General features: G+C 39.4%; 1 protein-coding gene across 3 annotated transcripts in view; it reads left to right on the top strand.

The window, feature by feature from the left end:
• FAM168A (family with sequence similarity 168 member A) overlaps positions 1-18,909 on the top strand; it is a 200,126-nt gene that overhangs the window by 131,893 nt on the left and 49,324 nt on the right. For all 3 annotated transcript variants that reach the window (XM_039219900.1, XM_039219902.1, XM_039219901.1), the window contains exon 2: positions 869-956. In XM_039219900.1, the coding sequence (XP_039075831.1) occupies positions 887-956 (70 nt within the window). In that variant the 5' untranslated portion in view covers positions 869-886. The remainder of the gene's footprint in view (positions 1-868; positions 957-18,909) is intronic.

Consider the following 18,909-nt stretch of genomic DNA (forward strand, 5'->3'; position numbering starts at 1 on the left):
AATTGTTTGATTTTTATGAAGTGTAAATAATATATTTGTAGAGACAAGTTTTTCAGGCATGTATTGGCCTATGTGTCAGAGATGGTTCCCTAAACAAGGTGGGACAAATTGGCTATAAAACAGAGTTTAATGACAGATTTTTCCATTAATCAGAATGGGGAATGTGCTTCATTAAGGTAACTAACAAAGCACTTGTGCAGGTGATACTTATTGCACACAAATTTCCAAGTTTCTTTCTGTTGAATAAATTTTGAAAGAGATCTTGGCTGTGTTTCCTTGTCTTTCATTAAAATTATTCGTGGCAGTAAATTTCTATTTTTCCCAAATCTGTTAGTAACTGGTATCTTGTCCTCTGCAGGTGCAAAGCGTTGGTGAGACACTTGCTGTGTAGACTTTCTAATAGGCTGTGTGCTCATTATTTGGCTCCTGCGCTCCCCTGGTGAACAGTAGAAGTGCATCCTTTCCCAACTCCTGGACTGGCATCCTTAGAATTGGAAAAGAGCTCAGAGAGCCTAAACTAATTGATTTTACATCAGGATCAGAGTCTAAAGAGGGGAAGTTATTTGACTTTACCATTGCCACACAGTATACTAGTGGTAAAGTCATATGTGGGTTAGTGGGTCTGGTTCTGAACTAAAAGCCAAAAGGTCTGTGTTGACATTAGGCAAGTTGTATCACCTCTCTACTCAGTATCTTCGTCTGTATAACGAGAAAAGTGTATAGCATAGGGCCAGATACAAACAAATGGCTTTTTGCTTCTTTGTGCTATACCGTGTTGTTCTCTGTGAATATAAAGATTATAGAAGGGAAGCTGATGTCAGGGAAAATGAGCAATCAGTAATCAGTGCTATTTTCTTTGTTTCTGCAGGATCCTCAATCTTCCACAATGAACCCTGTTTATAGCCCCGTGCAGCCTGGGGCTCCTTATGGCAACCCTAAGAACATGGCCTACACAGGTAAGTGGTGTGAGGATAGTTCTCATTTTGAAAAATGGTGGCTAAGGACATTACCAAATAACTTGCTGAATGACTTTTGGTATACTGTGCCTCCAAAGGCCCTGGTTATAAAGCTTGGGAGCTTGTAGAAGAGAGAGACATGTCTGGGGTTCAATGGAGATGGAAATGACATTCTTACAATTAAGGTTATTGAATTGTCAACTAGGGGAAAGAAAGAGAAGTAACATTTATTGAGTACCTACCATGGGCCTAGCCCTGTGATGCATACTGCCACATATCATGTTTAATTTTAAACCAGTTCTTCATGGTACAGCTTCTTATCACCATTTCACAGTTGAGAAAACCATAGTCACAATAAAAGGCCATAAAACAAAAACAAATATAGATATATGAGCCCAGGTCTGCTGATCCTGAAGTCTGATCTTTTCCCTGAACTGCATACCAAGCTGTTTCCTACTTTTCTCTTTGTGTACATTGTCCCTCTGTCTGGACTGCCATTGTCCCCTGATAGCATCACCTTGTTCATTAGGAACTCAGCTCTGAGCTCAGACAGCACTCTTCCTCGAATCATTCTTTCCCTTACTTGGCCTCTGGCAAAATTTTTTTAACCTTCCAGAGCCTTTGTACTTCCATTATAAAATAAGGGCAATAGTATTAGCATCTTCCTTCCTTCCCTCCTTCCTTCCTTCTTTTCTTCCTTCTCCTTCCTTCCATCCTTCCCTCCCTTACCACTTATTCTTTATTCTAGGTGTTTTTTTTTTAAATCAAAGTGTAGTTGACACACAATATTACTTTAGTTTCAGGTATACAACATACTGATTCGACAAGTCTATCTGTTGTGCTATGCTTGCCACAAATGTACCTACCATCTGTCACCATGCAACACTATTACAGTATCATTGACTATCCCTATGCTATCCCTTTTATCCTTGTGACTTAATTCATTTTATATCTAGAACGCTGTGTCTCCCATTTCCCTTCACCCATTTTGCATCCCCCATCAAACTCCCCTCTGGCAACCATAACCATTAGTCTGTTCTCTAGGTCTGTTTCTACGTTTTGTTTGTTTGTTTAATTATTTTTTAGGTTCCACGTATAACTGAAACCATGGGATATTTGTCTGTCTTTGACTTATTTTACTTTACTGTATTACCCTCTGGGTCCATCTGTGTTGTCACAAATGACAAAATCTTCTTTTTTCTGGCTGAGTAATATTACACACACACACACACACACACACACACACACACACACACACCATATCTTTTTATCTATTTATCTGTCAATGGACACTTAGGTTGCTTTTATAATTTGGCTATTGCAAAAAAATGCTTCAGTAATCATACAAGTGCATATATCTTTTCAAATTAGTGTTCTTTGGGTAAATACACAGTAGTAGAATAATTGGATCATATGTTATTTCTGTTTTTTTATTTTTTGAGGAACATCTATACTGTTTTTCAGAGAAGCTATACCAGTTTGAATTCTCATCAGTGGTACACAAGGGATCTTTTTTTCTCACCAACACTTGTTCTTTATTGAGTTTTTGATTTTAGCATGAGGTGGTATTTCATTGTGGTTTTGACTTGCATTTCCCTGATGATGAGTGATGCTGAGCATCTTTTCATGTGTCTCTTTGCCATTATATGTTTTTGGAAAAGTCTCTTCAGATCTCTTGTCCATTTTTAATTGGATTATTTGGGGGGTTTTTTTGGTTTTGGGTTGCATAAGTTATTTATATATTTTGGATATTAATGCCTTCTTGGATATATCATTTGCAAATATCTTCTTCCAGTCAGTAGATTGTCTTTCAGTTTTGTTGATGGTTTACTTTACAGTGCAAAAGTTTTTTGTTTCGATGTAGTCTCAATAATTTATTTTTGCTTTTGTTTCTCTTGCCTTAAGAGACATGTCTAGAGGGGCGCCTGGGTGGCTTCGTCGGTTAAGTGTCCGGCTTTCGCTTAGGTCATGATCTCGTGGTTCGTGGGTTCGAGCCCCGCGTTGGGCTCTGTGCTGACTCCCAGCTCAGAGCCTGGAGCCTATTTCAGAGTGTGTATCTCCCTCTCTCTCTGACCCTCCCCTGCTCACGCTGTCTCTCTCTCTCTCTCTCCTAGAAATAAATAAAAATTAAAAAAAAAAAAAAGACATATCTAGAGAAATGTTGCAATGGCCAGTGTCAGAGAGATTATTGCCTATGTTTTCTTATAAGAATTTTATGGTTTCCTGTCTCACATTTAGGTCTTTAATCTGTTTTGAATTTCTTTCTTTCTTTTTTTTTTTTTAATGTTTTTTATTTATTTCTAGGAGAGAGAGAGAGACAGCGTGAGCAGGGGAGGGTCAGAGAGAGAGAGAGTCACAGACTGAAACAGCCTCCAGGCTCTGGGCCGGCAGTCAGCACAGAGCCCGATGTGGGGCTCGAACCCACGAACCGCGAGATCGTGACCTAAGCGAAAGTCGGACGCTTTACCGACTAAGCCACCCAGGCGCCCCCGTTTTGAATTTATTTCTGTGTATGGTTTAGGAAAGTGGTCCATTTTCATTCTTTTGCATGTAGCTGTCCAGTTTTCCCAGCACCGTTTATAAAGAGACTGTCTTTTCCCCATTGTGTATTCTTGCCTCCTTTGTCATAGATTAATTAGCCATATAAGCATGAGTTTATTTCTGGACTATTTCATTCCATTTTGATCTATGTGTATACTTTTGTGTCAGTACAATACTGTTTTGATTTGGGCTGTTATAAGGATTAAATGAACTAAGGTAAGGCACTGAGCATATAATATCTGGCATGAAGTAAGCACTTAAAAATGTTATTATTTATAAATAAATAAAGATGGGTAAAATATATGGTAATAGAAATAAGTAAGAAAATGTATTTAGGTTGTGTAGCATGGTGCTTAGCATACCCTGGGCCTTCAGAAATACAGTGAGTATAAATCTAAGGTGAAGGTAAAAGTATGAATAAACGCAAGGGGAATTAAGAAGGTATGGTCAGGTTACAGTCAGTACTTGTGATTAGCTGGAGTAGGAAAGGGGAAATGTGGGAGAGCACCAGGCTGGCTCAGTCAAAAGAACATGTGACTCTTGATCTCAGTCATGAGTTCAAGCCCCACATTGGGTACGAGATTACTGAAAAAAGAAAAAAAAAATCTTTATTAAAAAAAAGAAAAGGGGAAAAGTGGGAAATGACACTCAAAAAGTAGATTAATAATGGTCTTCATGGCAGGATTGGAGGTGAAAGTAGGGGTAGAGAGTTTTGTCCCAGAAGAGAGTCGTTGGCAGTGAATTTCAGAATGTATTGGTTCCTTCTTATAACTTTGCACTTTACTGTGTATCCTGTTTAACTTCCTAGACAGAAACTAGAGGGTTCCCTGGGTCTTTTGTCTAATTATTCCATCCTTTTGCTCTATAAGAACACTGAGAAGGTGCTTCAGAAATTTCTCAAATATGTGATTTGATTTTTAAAAAATATTTAGAACTATTTTTATAAAGTATGCATACAAATAAGATGATCAGTGTTTTAACTTAAGCTTCTAAGAATGCATGTTAATTTTTAAAAAACACCAATAGTTGTAGCTACTTGTGTTGGTAAATCAGGATTTTCTCAATGTGAGACAACTCAAAAACATTCAAATATGTTGAATGTTGAGCCTGATACAACTATAGCTGTTATTACTAAATTTCAATTTCATATGTTTGTGTTTATCACAACAACCTTATTATCCCTACTTAACATTAATAATATTTTGAAATTTCTGTTTGAAAATATTTACTGTATACTAACATTGTTGTGTGTTTAAGAAATTAATTCCAATAACCAGGACCAACCGAGCAGTAGTTGTTCTTTTTCTTCCCTCTTTAGTGTCTCAGCAACCCAAGTCTCTTTGGCAGAAAGGACTTAGCTGCTTTGGCAGACAGAGCCCAGGAGAATCCTATGGGTTTCCTGTGATTCTGGCTGTCTTCATTCTCACTGACTTGCTAAACTCAAGAAAGAAGAAAATAGTTGCGCTTATCTATTGATTTGCTCAAAAAAGATTAGGCAGTGTGATATATTGGAAAGGAAATGGACCTTTCCTGCTTGGCACATAGTGTAGAACTTGGTAAATGTATTTTGATTCAATGAACAACAACCAGATTCAGATCCCAGCTCTGTTAGATAATAGCTAGGTGACTTTAACGTAGCTTAACCTTGCTTAATCTCCCTTAAAGTTTCTTTTATAAACTGGAATAATATTACTCCATAGGATAGTAGTAAAAATTAAATGAGATAATGAGTACTCCCCCTGAGGGAGAGAGTGAGGATTGTCTTTGTTTCTAAGCCTGAAACTGTGTTTTTAAGTTAATTTCTGTGCTTTAGATTCTAAGACCACATGGGAAGAATAAACTCCACACAAATAGAATAAGTTCAGACTTCACACAGGCCAAGGTTTCAAATTTTTCAGGAAACTTTTTAAAGCTAAGCTTCCATTGTCTCTGTACTTTTGAGTCAGTTTTTTTTTCAATGTTTATTTATTTTTGAGAGAGAGAGTGTGAGCAGGGGAGGCGCAGAGAGAGACCCAGGCTCTGAGCTGTCAGCACAGAGCCTGACACAGGGCTCAAACCATGAACCGTGAGATCATAAGCAGAGCTGCAGTCGAATGCTTAACCGACTGAGACACCCAGGTGCTCCTTGCCCCCCCGCCCCCCTTCTTAACTGACAATATGATTCCTCCAAGATCCCAGCTTTTGGGAGGGGAATTTGAGTTCCCTTAGCCTCTCCAGGGCACAGTACCTGGTCTCCCACCTCCAGTGACAAAATAAAGCAAGCCCTTTAATTGTACGGGCCAACATCAGCTATGAGAGTTAGTTTCTTCTTCAGTTTTTCACCCCTGGGGATTTCTTTTTCTTTCTTAAAATCTCAACTCTTTTTATGTTTGTTATATGACATGAACTGTTTGTTATCCAGCTTTTCAAGGTGTTATGTAGTAAGTAGATTTTCAGGTTATCTTCTCCATAAGTGCTGGAAATAGAAAGCCCAAGTAAGATAATTTATAAACAAATGCCAAATGTAATGCATTACAGTAAACATTTGTTATTGTTAGTAACAGTAATGGTTATGTTAAAGAGTATTATCATCTGGCAAACACATGATAAGTACTTTTTATAATTTTTCTTATTAGTTACAAACCCCATAGGATCGTCTTTTACTGTTAAAGAAATTGGTAGTTTAATTCAGGTCATAAGACTCAGCCCGTATATATAGAGCTTCTAAAAGATGAGAAAATACCAGGTTTTTATGATTTCAAAGTGTATTCCTGTTATAGTAAGCTGATATGTCTTTAAATATGTACTCCTTTTACTGTTCCCAGTGATAAGCTAGGTGAGAGGGTTGTTTTTTTTCAGTTTCTAGGACTAGAGAGCCTTACCTTTGAGGAGCTAGAAGCCTGCTCCTTGCCAGCAATTTGGGGTAGGCTAGTGGAGGGCAGTAGAAGCAAAAGTGGAAGGTCAAGTTCCTTGTGGTATCATCTGCCTCTGAGGTGGCCAGATGGAATAGACAGGATGGAAAAACTCCTGATTTGAAATTCTCTGTGGAATCTGAGAGGGAAATAAAATATAACTACACAATTATGATTCTGACATCAGTTCTAATTTGTGGTTTCTTTCCTCACACATTGCAGTTCTCCAATACCAGTCAGGTATCCTACAGTTCAACTCAATTCTGATACTATCTACCTGGAGTTAGCATCAGATTCCACAGGTTGGGGGCTCAATTCCACAATGCTATCCTTTTTCAGATGCTAATCGCAAGTCCAGGTTGTTACCTGTACTTCTGACTGATAGCCTGTAAGTCAGAGGTTCCCACAACCTTAATTAACCACTTAATTGAACCACTGCCTTGGGTTCAATTAATCTGGTAGAACAGCTCAAGAACTCAGGAAACCAGTTTACTCACTAGACTACTGGTTTATTGTAAAAGGATATAACTCAGAACAGGCCAGATGGAAGAGATGCCTAGGACAAGGAATGTAGAAGCACGCATGGAAGCTCCAGACCGTGCTACTCTCCCTGAACCTCCATGTGTTCATCAGCCTGGAAGCTCTCCAAATCTTGTCCTTTCCTCCTCCTGTGGAGACTGCATCACATAGACAGGATTGATTAAACCATTGGCCATTGGCAGTTGATTCAACCTGCAGCTCATCTCATCTCCCCAGAGGTCAGGGTGGTGGGACTGAAAGTTCCAACTCTCCAATCACATCTTTGGTTCTCCTGGCAGACAGGTCCGTATTGCTTTCCAGATGTCACTCATTAACATAAACAGGTGCGGTTGAAAGGAGTTTGTTGTGAATATCAAGATACCATTATGGCTCTTATCACTTAGGAAATTCCAGTGGTTTTAGGAGCTCTGTGCCAAGAATGAGGATGAAAACCAAATATATATTTCCTATTGTAAATTATGGTATACAGCAATACAGTATATTTCAGTGAACAGCTGCCTTCTAGCCAAATGATGATATTTTCACCTCCTTTTTAAAGCTCCTTTACTGAGTGCTTACTGTGTGCCAAAAACCGAGCTCAGTGTTTTAGAGACAACATTTTTATGCTTGCATCAGTCCTATGAAGTGATTATAATTAGCTCCTTGTGCATCTTGGAAAAGAGAATTCAGAGAATATACTGTGTTCATATACTTTAAGACACTTAAAACATAGATAGTGTTATAGACTGAATATTTGTGTCCCCTCAAATTCATATGTTGACACTCTTCTCTAATTCCCAATGTGATGGTATTTGGAGATGGAGCCTTTGCAAGATAATCAGGTTTAGTTGAGGTCATGAGGATGAGGCCCTCATGATGGGATTAGTGCTCTTAGGAAGAGGAAGAGACAGCAAAGCTCTCTGCCATGTGAGGAGATAGCAAGAAGGCTGTCATTAGCAAAGTAGGAAAAGAACCCTCACTATAACCCAGTTGGCCTGGAATTCTGATCTCATATTTCCATCCTCCAGAGAGTAAGAAATAAGTGTCCAAGCCACTCAGTTTGTGATATTATATTATGGCAGCCTGAGCTGGTTAATAAAATAAAGATAGTAAGTACAGTGAACACTTAAATGCCCTTAACCTAGATTTACTGTTCTGGGGGGCTCTTTAAAGAATGGGGCATTTCTTTTTCTGAAAGGCTTCAGAAACATTTCTCTACTAGAAGTTTGCAATGTAGACAAGACCTAAATAATTCTTCATACCCCTTCCCTCCCCTCCTCTTCCCTCCTCTTCCTTCCCTTCCCTTCTTTCTTAAAATATTCTGATGATGATACCATATGTTTGCACATATAGGTGGATTAGGAGGAAACTAATGGAGGACCATGCGGGAGAAGAAAGGGAAAAATAGTTGGGGAGAGGGAGGGAGCAAACCATGAGAGACTCTTGAATGCTGAGAACAAACTGAGGGCTGATGGGGGTGGGAGAGAGGGGAAGGGGAGTGATGGGCATGATGAAGGGCACTTGTGGGGATGAGCATTGGGTATTATATGGAAACCAACTTGACAATAAACTGTAAAGAAAAAAACTAAAAAAAAAAAAATCCCGATGATGAGAATGTCCAAGCATCACCAGAAATCTAGAATAGATCTACTGAAAAGAAGACAGATTTTGGAATCTATCAGATCTGGGGTGGACTCTAGGCTCTGCCACTAATTAGCTGTAGGACCTTGGGTGAGTTTTTTAATTTTTCTCAATCACATTTTCCTCAACTCTAAAGTAGGATCATGATCTATACAGGTGGTTGGTTCCAGACCCATGAAAATGTTTATGAAGTGTGAGGCACCATGGCTGGCTCATACTTGGTGTTCAGTTAATAGCTGTTATAATGCACAGCAAAAACTATATCTCTCCTGAGGAAAGAGTATGGGGTAAAGAGTTACTTAGATTTAGGCCTGATTCTGCCACTTAAAAACTGTATGATGTTAGATAAATTATTAAACTTTCTGGTCCTCAGTACATCATCTGAAAAAAAAGGGGGGGGCAAGGGAAACTATTAGGAATTTATTCTTCACAGGATAGCAGAGAGTAATAAATGTAATAGGGCCAGCCATTGACTTGGAGTGAAGTTTCCAAAACTCAATGAGAAAGAATTCTGAAATATGACAACAGATGGACCTCTTAAAGTAACCCATCATTTTACAGGTGAGAAGACTGAGAAGTGTTTTGCAGGAAGTGTTGGGTCTGGGTCTCCCCATTTCGGGTTTGTGTATTCATTGTCTCTTTACCACAGAGCAACAATCAATGTTTCATCCTACATCCTCTCCTGGCTGCTTCTCAATCCTCTGCTGGCCCATACCAGCTCACATGCTCTCCCCGACTCCTGTGCTGGGCCCTAAATGAATTTCTTGCTTTCAGCACATAGCAATTACCTGTTGAAATACTTTAAATACCCCAACAAAACACATGACCCTCAAGGTTGGAAAGCTAGGAAATTGACCTTTTCAAAGACTTCATTATCATTTTTCAGTTTTTTTTTTTTTTTTTGTAGAGTGCTTTTTTTGCTTAAAAAAAGGCAGTCATTTAAGAACCATATTTGTATTTGATAGTTTTTCACCTGGAGGACCTTGATAATTAAGCTGACAGCATACAAATACAATGAATAATCATTGTAATGTCAGGGGGACTAAAAATGAGTATCTTTCTCTTCAGTGATCCAGGCCCTGCACCCTTCACCCTCCTTTGTGAGGATCACCTGATGGAGGTTTTAAAACTAACTATAACTAGCTTTTTTTTGCATAGAACTTTTGTGGGTTTTTTCCCCCTCATATTTATTTCTTATAACAAGTCTAGGGAGATAGCTCTTATTTACCAGATGAAGTGATGGGATTAACTTTCCTAAGGTCACACTGTATAGCAGAAACCAGACCCCAGATTTTCTGCATTACAGAGCAAGTGCTTTTACTGCGCTAGCCAACTTAGCTTTATCTTGGACACCATAGTGATTAGGATCTTATATGAACCTGGGAAATTGTGAAACTACTCCACACAGAACTCCTTTCTGATGTTCAGACTGAATCTCTACTCAGAAAAGACTTATCGGGTCACGTAATTACTTTCACCTATGACTGAAAATAGGTCTCTAAGAAGAATTCTTACTAACTCTTCTCCCTGTGGTTGCTAGTAATCTCCTTTTTGTTAAATAGAGTGGAACTTTGTCAGCCTACATCCTCATTTGACACCTCTATAGCATTTGACATTCCAGATTCCTCCCTTCTGGAAGTTTTCTCATTCATTGCTTTTCATTGATTACAACGTAGTCTTTCTGTTTATTTTTCTATTTGTTTTTCCTTTCTTCCTCTCTGGCTATTCCTGAATCTGTCTTCTTTCTACTTTTCCTTTCCCCACTCACCCAGTAAAAGTTGGTGTTGCCTAAGAGCCCACTTTCTTTTCCACCTTAGTTCCAGCTACTATCTGTAGGCTGTCTTCTGAGCTTCAGACCACCAGTTTATTATCCAGCTGTCTTCAGAACATCTTCTCCATTAATGTCTCCTATTTTGCTTAGATGCATCATGTCTAAAACTGAGCTTATCTTTCCTTATAATGCACTTTTCCTTTTATCAGTTTGTAATTAGTACCATCATTCACCTATTACTTCAAATCAGAAACATAGGAGTCATTCTTGATACCGCTTTTTCTTTTGCCTTCTAAAGTTAGTTACTAAGTCCTGTCTTTTTTTATAATTGTGATAAAATACACATAACATAAAATTATTTGCCATCTTAAACATTTTTTTTCATCTTAAACATTTTTAAGTGTACAGTTCAGTGGCATTAAGTACATTCAAATTATTGTGCAAGCATCACTGTCATCCATACACATAACTCTTTTCATCTTTTTTTTCTCAAAATTGTTTAAATTCTAGTTAACATATAGTGTAGTATTAGCTTCAGGAGTAGATTTTAGTGATTCATCACTTACACGTAGCACCCAGTGTTCATCACAAATACCCTCCTTAATAACCATCACCCATCTAGCCCATCTCCCATCCATGTTCCTCCATCAACCTTCAGTTTGTTCTCTCTTTTATTTCCCTCGTTCTTCCCCCCCTTCCCATATATTCACCTCTGTTTTGTTTCTTAAATTCCACATATGAGTGAAATTATATGGTATTTGTCTTTCTCTTACTGACTTATTTGCTTAGCATAATATACTCTAACTCCATCCATGTCATAACAAATGGCAAAAGATTTCATTCTTTTTGATGGCTGAGTAATATTCCATTGTGTGTGGGGGGGGGGGCGATATATATACACACATATATACCACATCTTCTTTATCTGTCATCAGTCAGTGGACACTTGGGCTTGTTCCATAGTTTGGCTATTGTTGATAATGCTGCTATAAACATTGGAGTGCTTATACCCCTTTGAATCTGTATTTTCTTTTCTTTTTTTAAGTTTATTTATTTTGAGACGGAGGGGGTGAGAAAAGTGGGGGAGGGACAGAAAGAGAGGGACAGAGGATCTGAAGCAGGCACTGCTGACAGCAGAGAGCCTGATGCGGGGCTCGAACTCATGAACTGCAGGATCATGACCTGAGCAACTTAACTGACTGAGCCACCCAGGCACCCACTCAAAACTGTATTTTTTTATACTTTGTGTAAATTGCTGGGTCATAGGATAGTTATATTTGTAACTTTTTGAGGAACCTCCATACCATTTTCCAGAGTTACTACACCACTTGCATTCCCAATAGTGTTAGAGGGTTCCCCTTTGCATCCTCCCCAGTATCTGTTGTTTCCTGTGTTGTTAATTTTAGCCATTATGACAGGTGTGAGGTGATATCTCATTGTGGTTTTGATTTGTATTTTCCTGATGATGAGTGATATTGAGCATCATTTCATGTGCCTGTTAGCCATCTGATTGTCTGTCAGTGCAGAGCCTGCAGGGTTCTCTAGTACTTAAAACACTTTAATGATACTTCATTGTCCTTTGGTTGAAGTGCAGACTCCTTAGCTTGCAAGAGAAGGTTTTTTTTTTTTTTACAAATAGTTTATTGTCAAATTAGTTTCTACATAACACTCAGTGCTCATCCCCAAAGTGCCCTCCTCCATGCCCATCCCCCCCTCCCCCCCACATCCATCAGTCCTCATTTTTTGTCAGCATTCAAGAGTCTCTCATGGTTTGCCTCTCTCCCTTTCCCCCACCATTTCCGCCCTTCTTCTCCCCCTTGTTCCTCCGTCAAGTTCCTCCTAATCCTCCTATACGTGCAAACATATGATATTTGTCCTTCTCTGCCTGACTTATTTCGCTCAGCATAACACCCTCAAGGTCCATCCATGTTGCTACACATGGCCAGATTTCATTGTTTCTCATTGCCATGTAGTATTCCATGGTATAGATAAACCACATCTTCTTGATCCATTCATCTGTTGATGGACACTTAGGCTCTTTCCATGTTTTAGCTATTGTGGAGAGTGCTGCTATGAACATTGGGGTACATGTGCTCCTATGCCTCAGCATTTCTGTATCCCTTGGGTAAATTCCTAGCAGTGCTATTGCTGGGTCATAGGGGAGTTCTATTGTTAGTTTCCTGAGGAACCTCCACACTGTTTTCCAGAGGGGCTGTACCAGTTTACATTCCCACCAACAGTGTAGGAGGGTGCCCGTTTCTCCACATCCTCGCCAGCATCTAGAGTTCTCTGATTTGCTCATTTTAGCCACTCTGACTGGCGTGAGGTGGTATCTCAGTGTGGTTTTGATTTGTATTTCCCTGATGAGGAGGGATGCTGAGCATCGTTTCATGTGTCTGTTGGCAAGAGAAGGTTTTTATGACCTGACCATTCACATCCCTCCAGCCCATTTCCTGCTAATCTTATGTATCTGTATTCTTACTCCAAATGGTGGCTGGTATTGTGTTTTTATTTAGAGCTATAATTTCATTAGAGATCATCAGGTCCAATCCTCTTAGGTGAGGAACCTGAGGTCTCATAAATGCCTAAGGATAACACCTATTACAGTTCACCATGAATTCAGTATCTGATTTACTTCTCTATCCCGAGTACTCAGCCCCTGGCATGTCATGAATATTGACGAAGTATTTTTTAGATAGATGGACTGACAGATACCAAAGTTGGAAGTAGAACCCAGAACTTTGACAGCTAAACTAGTTCTCTTTCTATTTACCTTATGCTGCTTTTTAATGTCCAAGACACTTATGTGTAAAACATCTGGCATATAGTTATGCTGTTATTAGATAGTAAAGCATTAGTAGCCATTGTTTTGTTATTAGTCATCATAATGGGCATACCTTATTTTATTATGTTTTGCAAATAGTGCAGTTTTTACAAACTGAAGGTTTGTGGCTAAGACAAGTAAGTCTTGACACCATTTTCCCATTAGCATTTTCTTGCTTCACGTTTCTGTGTCACATTTTGGTAATTCCTAAAACATTTCAAACTTTTTCATTATTACATTGTTATGGTGATCTGTGATCGGTGATTACAACTTGCCGAAAGCTCAGATGATGGTTTATATATTTAGCAATAAGATATTTTTTAATTTTATTTTTATTTTTTTTTTACAAATAGTTTATTGTCAAATTAGTTTCCACATAACACTCAGTGCTCATCCCCACAAGTTAATTTTATTTTTTAATAGTTTATTGGCATGTTGGTTTCCATATAAAACCCAGTGCTCATCCCCACAACTGCCCTCCTCCATACCCATCACCTCCCTTCTCCTCCCCCCCCACCCTCATCAGCCCTCAGTTTGTTCTCGGTATTCAAGAGTCTCTCATGGTTTGCCTCCTTTCCTCTCCCCCACTATTTTCCCCCTTCTTCTCCCCTATGGTCCTCCGTTAAGTTCCTCCTAATCCCCCTATAAGTGAAAATATATGGTGTCTGTCCTCTGCCTGACTTATTTCACTCAGCGTAACACCCTTGAGTTCCATCCATGTTCCTGCAAATGGCCAGATTTCATTCTTTCTCATTGCCATGTAGTATTCCATTGTATACATAAACCACATCTTCTTAATCCATTCGTCAGTTGTTGGACGCTTAGGCTCTTTCCATGTTTTGGCTCTTGTTGAGAGTGCTGCTGTGAACATTGGGGTACGTGTGCCCCTATGCATCAGCAATAAGATATTTTTAATTAAGGTTTGTACATGTTTTTAGACATAATGCTATTGCATACTTAATAGACTATACCATAGTGTAAATATTACTTTTATATGTACTGGGAAACAGAAAAGTTCATTTGGCTCACTTCATTGCAACATTCACTTTATTGCAGTGGTCTGGAACTGAACTGCAATATCTCAAGGTGTGTATGTGTATCACCAGCACCTGGCACAGGGACTGGTGCAGAATAGACTCGTTGAATTTTGAAAGAAGGAAGGGAAGAAAAGAAGAAGGAGAGAGAGAAGTTAGTAGCCCTCTGCTATGGCAAGGAGAGTCTTGGAAAGGTAGCCAATGTGGAAGAGATTGTTCTTGCTTTGTAGGTGAATGAACTGAGGCCCAGAACGTTTAATTTGGATAATTTGTTGTGACTGGTCAACCCCGCTGGATGGACCAAATGGAATAGGGAGATACTTATGAGTTATGTAGACACAGCACAGATGTTCAGAGGAAACAACTTGGTTTATAGCCAATTTTCTCTTTTCAAACAATGATAGTTGAAGTCTGACGATTCCTTTGAGCTTCTTAGCAAGGAAGAGCTGTCCTGAAATGTCCTAATATCTGTATAGTCAACTTTGGACAGGCTCATTTTGGGTCTTGGCATCTTTGCTAACAAAGCCAGATTTGACTTTTAAAAACAAAAATTGACTCACCAATGACAGATATCTTCTGAAGCTTGAGATAACAGGGCCCACAGAACTCCTGAGGTACCAAATAAGAGGTACAATACTTTACAACTTAGAAAATTTTTTACCATTTGTAATTTCATTGAGTCCTTACAACAGTACTATGGGTAGAAATTTTTATTTTTTGTTATTTTTTTTTTAATGTTTATTTTTGAGAGAGAGACACACACAGAGTACGAGCAGGGGAGCAGGCTCTAGGCTCTGAGCTGTCAGCACACCCAGGTGCCCCTAGAAATTTTTATTAAAACATCCATTTTACATGGGTGCCTGCGTGGCTCAGCCAGTTAAGTGTCTGACTTCGGCTCAGGTCATGATCTCACAGTTGGTGGGTTCGAGCCCTGCGTTGGGCTCTGTGCCGACAGCTCGAAGCCTGGAGCCTGCTTTAGTTTCTGTGTTTCCCTCTCTCTCCACCTCTCACCTGCTTGCGTGCTCTCTCTCTCTCTCTCAAAAATAAATAAAACATTAAAAAATTTTTAAAAGAATCCATTTTACAGTTGAAGACTCAGAAAGGTTAATAAACATGTACGACTTTACGCTGTTAGTAAATTGCAAGGCCACGGCTAGAGCTTAGGTTTACTGGACTCCAAGTCCAAATCTGATGCTCTTCGTATTCCACCAGGCTATCAGGCAAAGGCTCTCTGGGTTTTGGAGAGAACACAAGAAATGAGTGTGTCTGGCTCTGATACATAATGTGTGATGTCAACACAAAAAGCAGATGGATCAAATCCTGTCTGGGCAAGAATCATGCACTTTAAACTAATTTGCTGTTTGCTTATGACTGATTAACTTTCCTGGATCACAAAATGATTTCCTACTTCTGTAGAAAAGATCAACCTTTTTCCCTGAAGAAAGAAGTGTTGTTGGTGGTGTTGGGTTATTATTTCCTTGCTACTTCTTGGCTTCCTGTGTTCTGTAGCTAGTCATTTATTTCATGTCTTTTTAGACTGTGAACTCTTTGAGCAGCAGTCATGTACCTCCTATGCCTAGAACAGAGTGGTTAGTTACTCATTAAATATTCATTGGACTATGTTGTTTATCATTATGTTTGTATTAATTATAATCTTATTCTTGCTGTTAATGAGTGTTATAGTAATAACTACCAGCAAAGACTGTCAGTGCAGTGCCAGGCACTTTACAGACATTGTCTCCAATTCTCATAATAACCGTACAAGGGAGAACTATTATCGTATACATATGTGGGAATAAGGTTCAGCTGTATTAAGTAACTTGCCCAAGGTCATGTAGCTTTGAAGTGCTACCTGAAGCAAAATATAAGTAGACTTAAAATTTTTTTTGCTTTATTGTGGCAAAATACACATAAAAATTACCATTTTGACCATTTTAAGTGTATAATTTATTGGCATTAAGTACCTTTACAGTGTTGTGTGACCATCCCCACTATTTCCAGACTTTTTCATCATCCCAAACAGAAATTCTGTGTCCATGAAATCATAATTACCCATTCCCCCCTCCCGTTAGCCCCTGTAAACCTCTAATCTCTGTCTCTATGAATTTGCCTGTTTGAAATATTTCACGTAAGTGGAATCATATAACATTTGTCCTCTTATTTGGTATATTTCACTTAGCATAACGTTCTCAAGGTTCATCCATGTTGTAGCATGTATCAAAACTTCATTCCTTTTTATGGCTGAATAATATCCCATACAATGTATCTGTCATATTTTTTTTATCCATTCATCTGTTTGTTTAAATTCTCTGGAATAAACTTCAGCCCAGGGAGGTTGGACCACGGCTGCAAGCCTCTGCTGGCCCCTCAGCCATCAAAGGCAAACTCGTAAACCCTGTATTTAGAGGACAAGGAAAAAACTGACAAGGAGCATAAATGACTTATCCAAGATTGTAAAGGATTTAATTAGTTTTGCCAGGCTTTAGAGACTCTATTCTGACCTCTATCTTATGCTGAATGGGGGGAAGACCTAGAATAAAATAGTTGTTGTTTTTTTGGCTCACTTTCCTCACTCAAAAAATTAGGAGGTTGCTCCTCAAGCTGCCTTAGGAGCTCCTAAAGGGAAATGTAAGCCAAGTGCATGCCCCTTTCTCCCCAGTAGAGATCTGTTCGTGCCCATTTTATATATGAGGCTTCCAGATGAGGTTTTATTTGACAAAAAGGCTTCTGCTGCCACAGCAAGGAGCTAAATGAACAGCTCAAGATGAACTCTGACCTTCTAATTTTCTTATACACTCTATTTTTCAAAATGTGAGATTATCAGCTTTGTGAAGACCTATACATACAGTGACTGTGTGTCCTTTGTATTGCCCCTCGATGGACTCCCCACCTTAGCCAGCACAGATTTAAGAAGGGGACAGGCTCAGACATGTAAGGAGACAGTTACAGTACTCTGAAATAAATGCCATTGTAACGGGATGTACCACTATGTTCCAAGGGTCTAACCTAATAAATAGATGTACAGATTGCTATGAAAACTTGGTGAATAAGTGGGAGGGGGCACAACTCTGGCAGAGGTTGTATCAGGAAAGCCTTCTGAGAGGTCAGGCATGGAACTAAGTCTGGAAGCACGAGGAGAAGCTGAGTTCCAGGTCTGCTGCTAATGACTCAAGACACTGGACAAGGCCTGCCCATCTCTCTTGCCTTTCCTTCCCATCCAGGCTAAGGGACTTAGATGTGTTGTTTAGCAATTCCCCTTCCAGCTCTAACATTCTGGGCATTAATCTGTAAATTTTTGTTAGCTCTCTTTCATTAAAACAACTCGCTAACTCATTCCCTTAAACTACCTAGCATAATTAATATCTGACCTCAGAGTTTGGAATAAATGTTTTTGTCCTAACTCTTCTCTAAAGCAGTGATACACAGTTAGCTCTAAACCAGTACCTCCACACAGAAAGTGATGGTATTTGTAGAGAACTCTGGATAAACAGACAAGGCTATGCGGGAGCTCCTACGCCCTACTTCCTTCCCAGACACCCGAAGTGCTTGCAGAATCAGTGTCTCAATTCACCTGTAACCCACTGACAGCTCCTAAGCTACCATCAATGCTATCTAAGAATTATCTGGTTTTCATTTGTCTATCCATTTCCCTAGTATACACTCACATTCTATATGCTCCATCCTTGTACCTATCCATCCCTTGTCATTGCTATTATGAGGTGTATTGTGAAAAAAGCTTGGGAGTTTGGACCAAATTGTGGGTTTCCAAAGTCTCTGTAACCTATTGATTTTTGTCTTATATCAGTGGCTTCTAAGTATAGTCCCAGGTGTAGGAATTTGTTCGAGATGAGAATTATTAGGCCCTACCCCAGACCTCTGGAATCAGAAACTCAGGAGGTGGTTCCCAGCAAGCTATTTTCACAAGCTCCCTAAATGATTCTGATGCTCATGTCTGTCACCTAGTAACTGTTCAATAAATGGCATTTTCTTCTCTCCCAGTTCTTTGAAGTTATCTAGGAATCTTGCCATCATTAATGCCGTAATTTCTCTGGGAAATGCCCTTTGAGTTCTAAACAGCTTTAGAAACAGAGATCATGTGTCAACTGTAGCAGATGGGTGGCTGGCCCCTTTTCAGACATTTTGGGAGGTCTGTGGACAGGCAGTCTTAACCCTGGACATCAGAATAGAAGCTACAGCCTCCAGCATGATAGCCAGCAATTGTATCTTTTTCCTTGCACATTTTAGGAAAACTAAATAATTGGCCCCTAAAATTGGCTTTAAAAGGACTCATGTTGGGTGAGGTCAAAGTGTGATTACTTTAAAATTGCTCTGCTGGTGGGCAAGGTACTTGAATTTAAGTGTCTAAATCAGATTTTTGCTATTACTGCTCTCAGCAGGAAAAGAGGCAGAAAAATCAACAGTCGTGGTCTTGTTGAAGCTACAAAACCACACTTCTTACCTCCAAAGGTCTCTGGCTGCCAGGGAGAGACTTCGGCTTTCACTGTCACCACAGGTGCTGTCATGATTTTGAGTTTATGCTGAGTTCCTTGAGCTCTGTCCTCTTATGCGTGCATGGTAGGAGGCCCGGAAGCTTTGTGGTACCATGAGATAAGTAGGTATGAGTATCTGAGACCTGGCTCCAGACCTTCCTTCCCACTTCCCTCCTTGGGGTAGACCCTGAGATGAGAGAATTGAATTCAGAAATGCAGACAAGAGGGCTGGGCACAGTGTC

Source organism: Hyaena hyaena, unplaced genomic scaffold (assembly GCF_003009895.1).
Source record: "Hyaena hyaena isolate Hyena2069 unplaced genomic scaffold, ASM300989v1 scaffold_848, whole genome shotgun sequence".
NCBI lineage: Eukaryota > Metazoa > Chordata > Mammalia > Carnivora > Hyaenidae > Hyaena > Hyaena hyaena.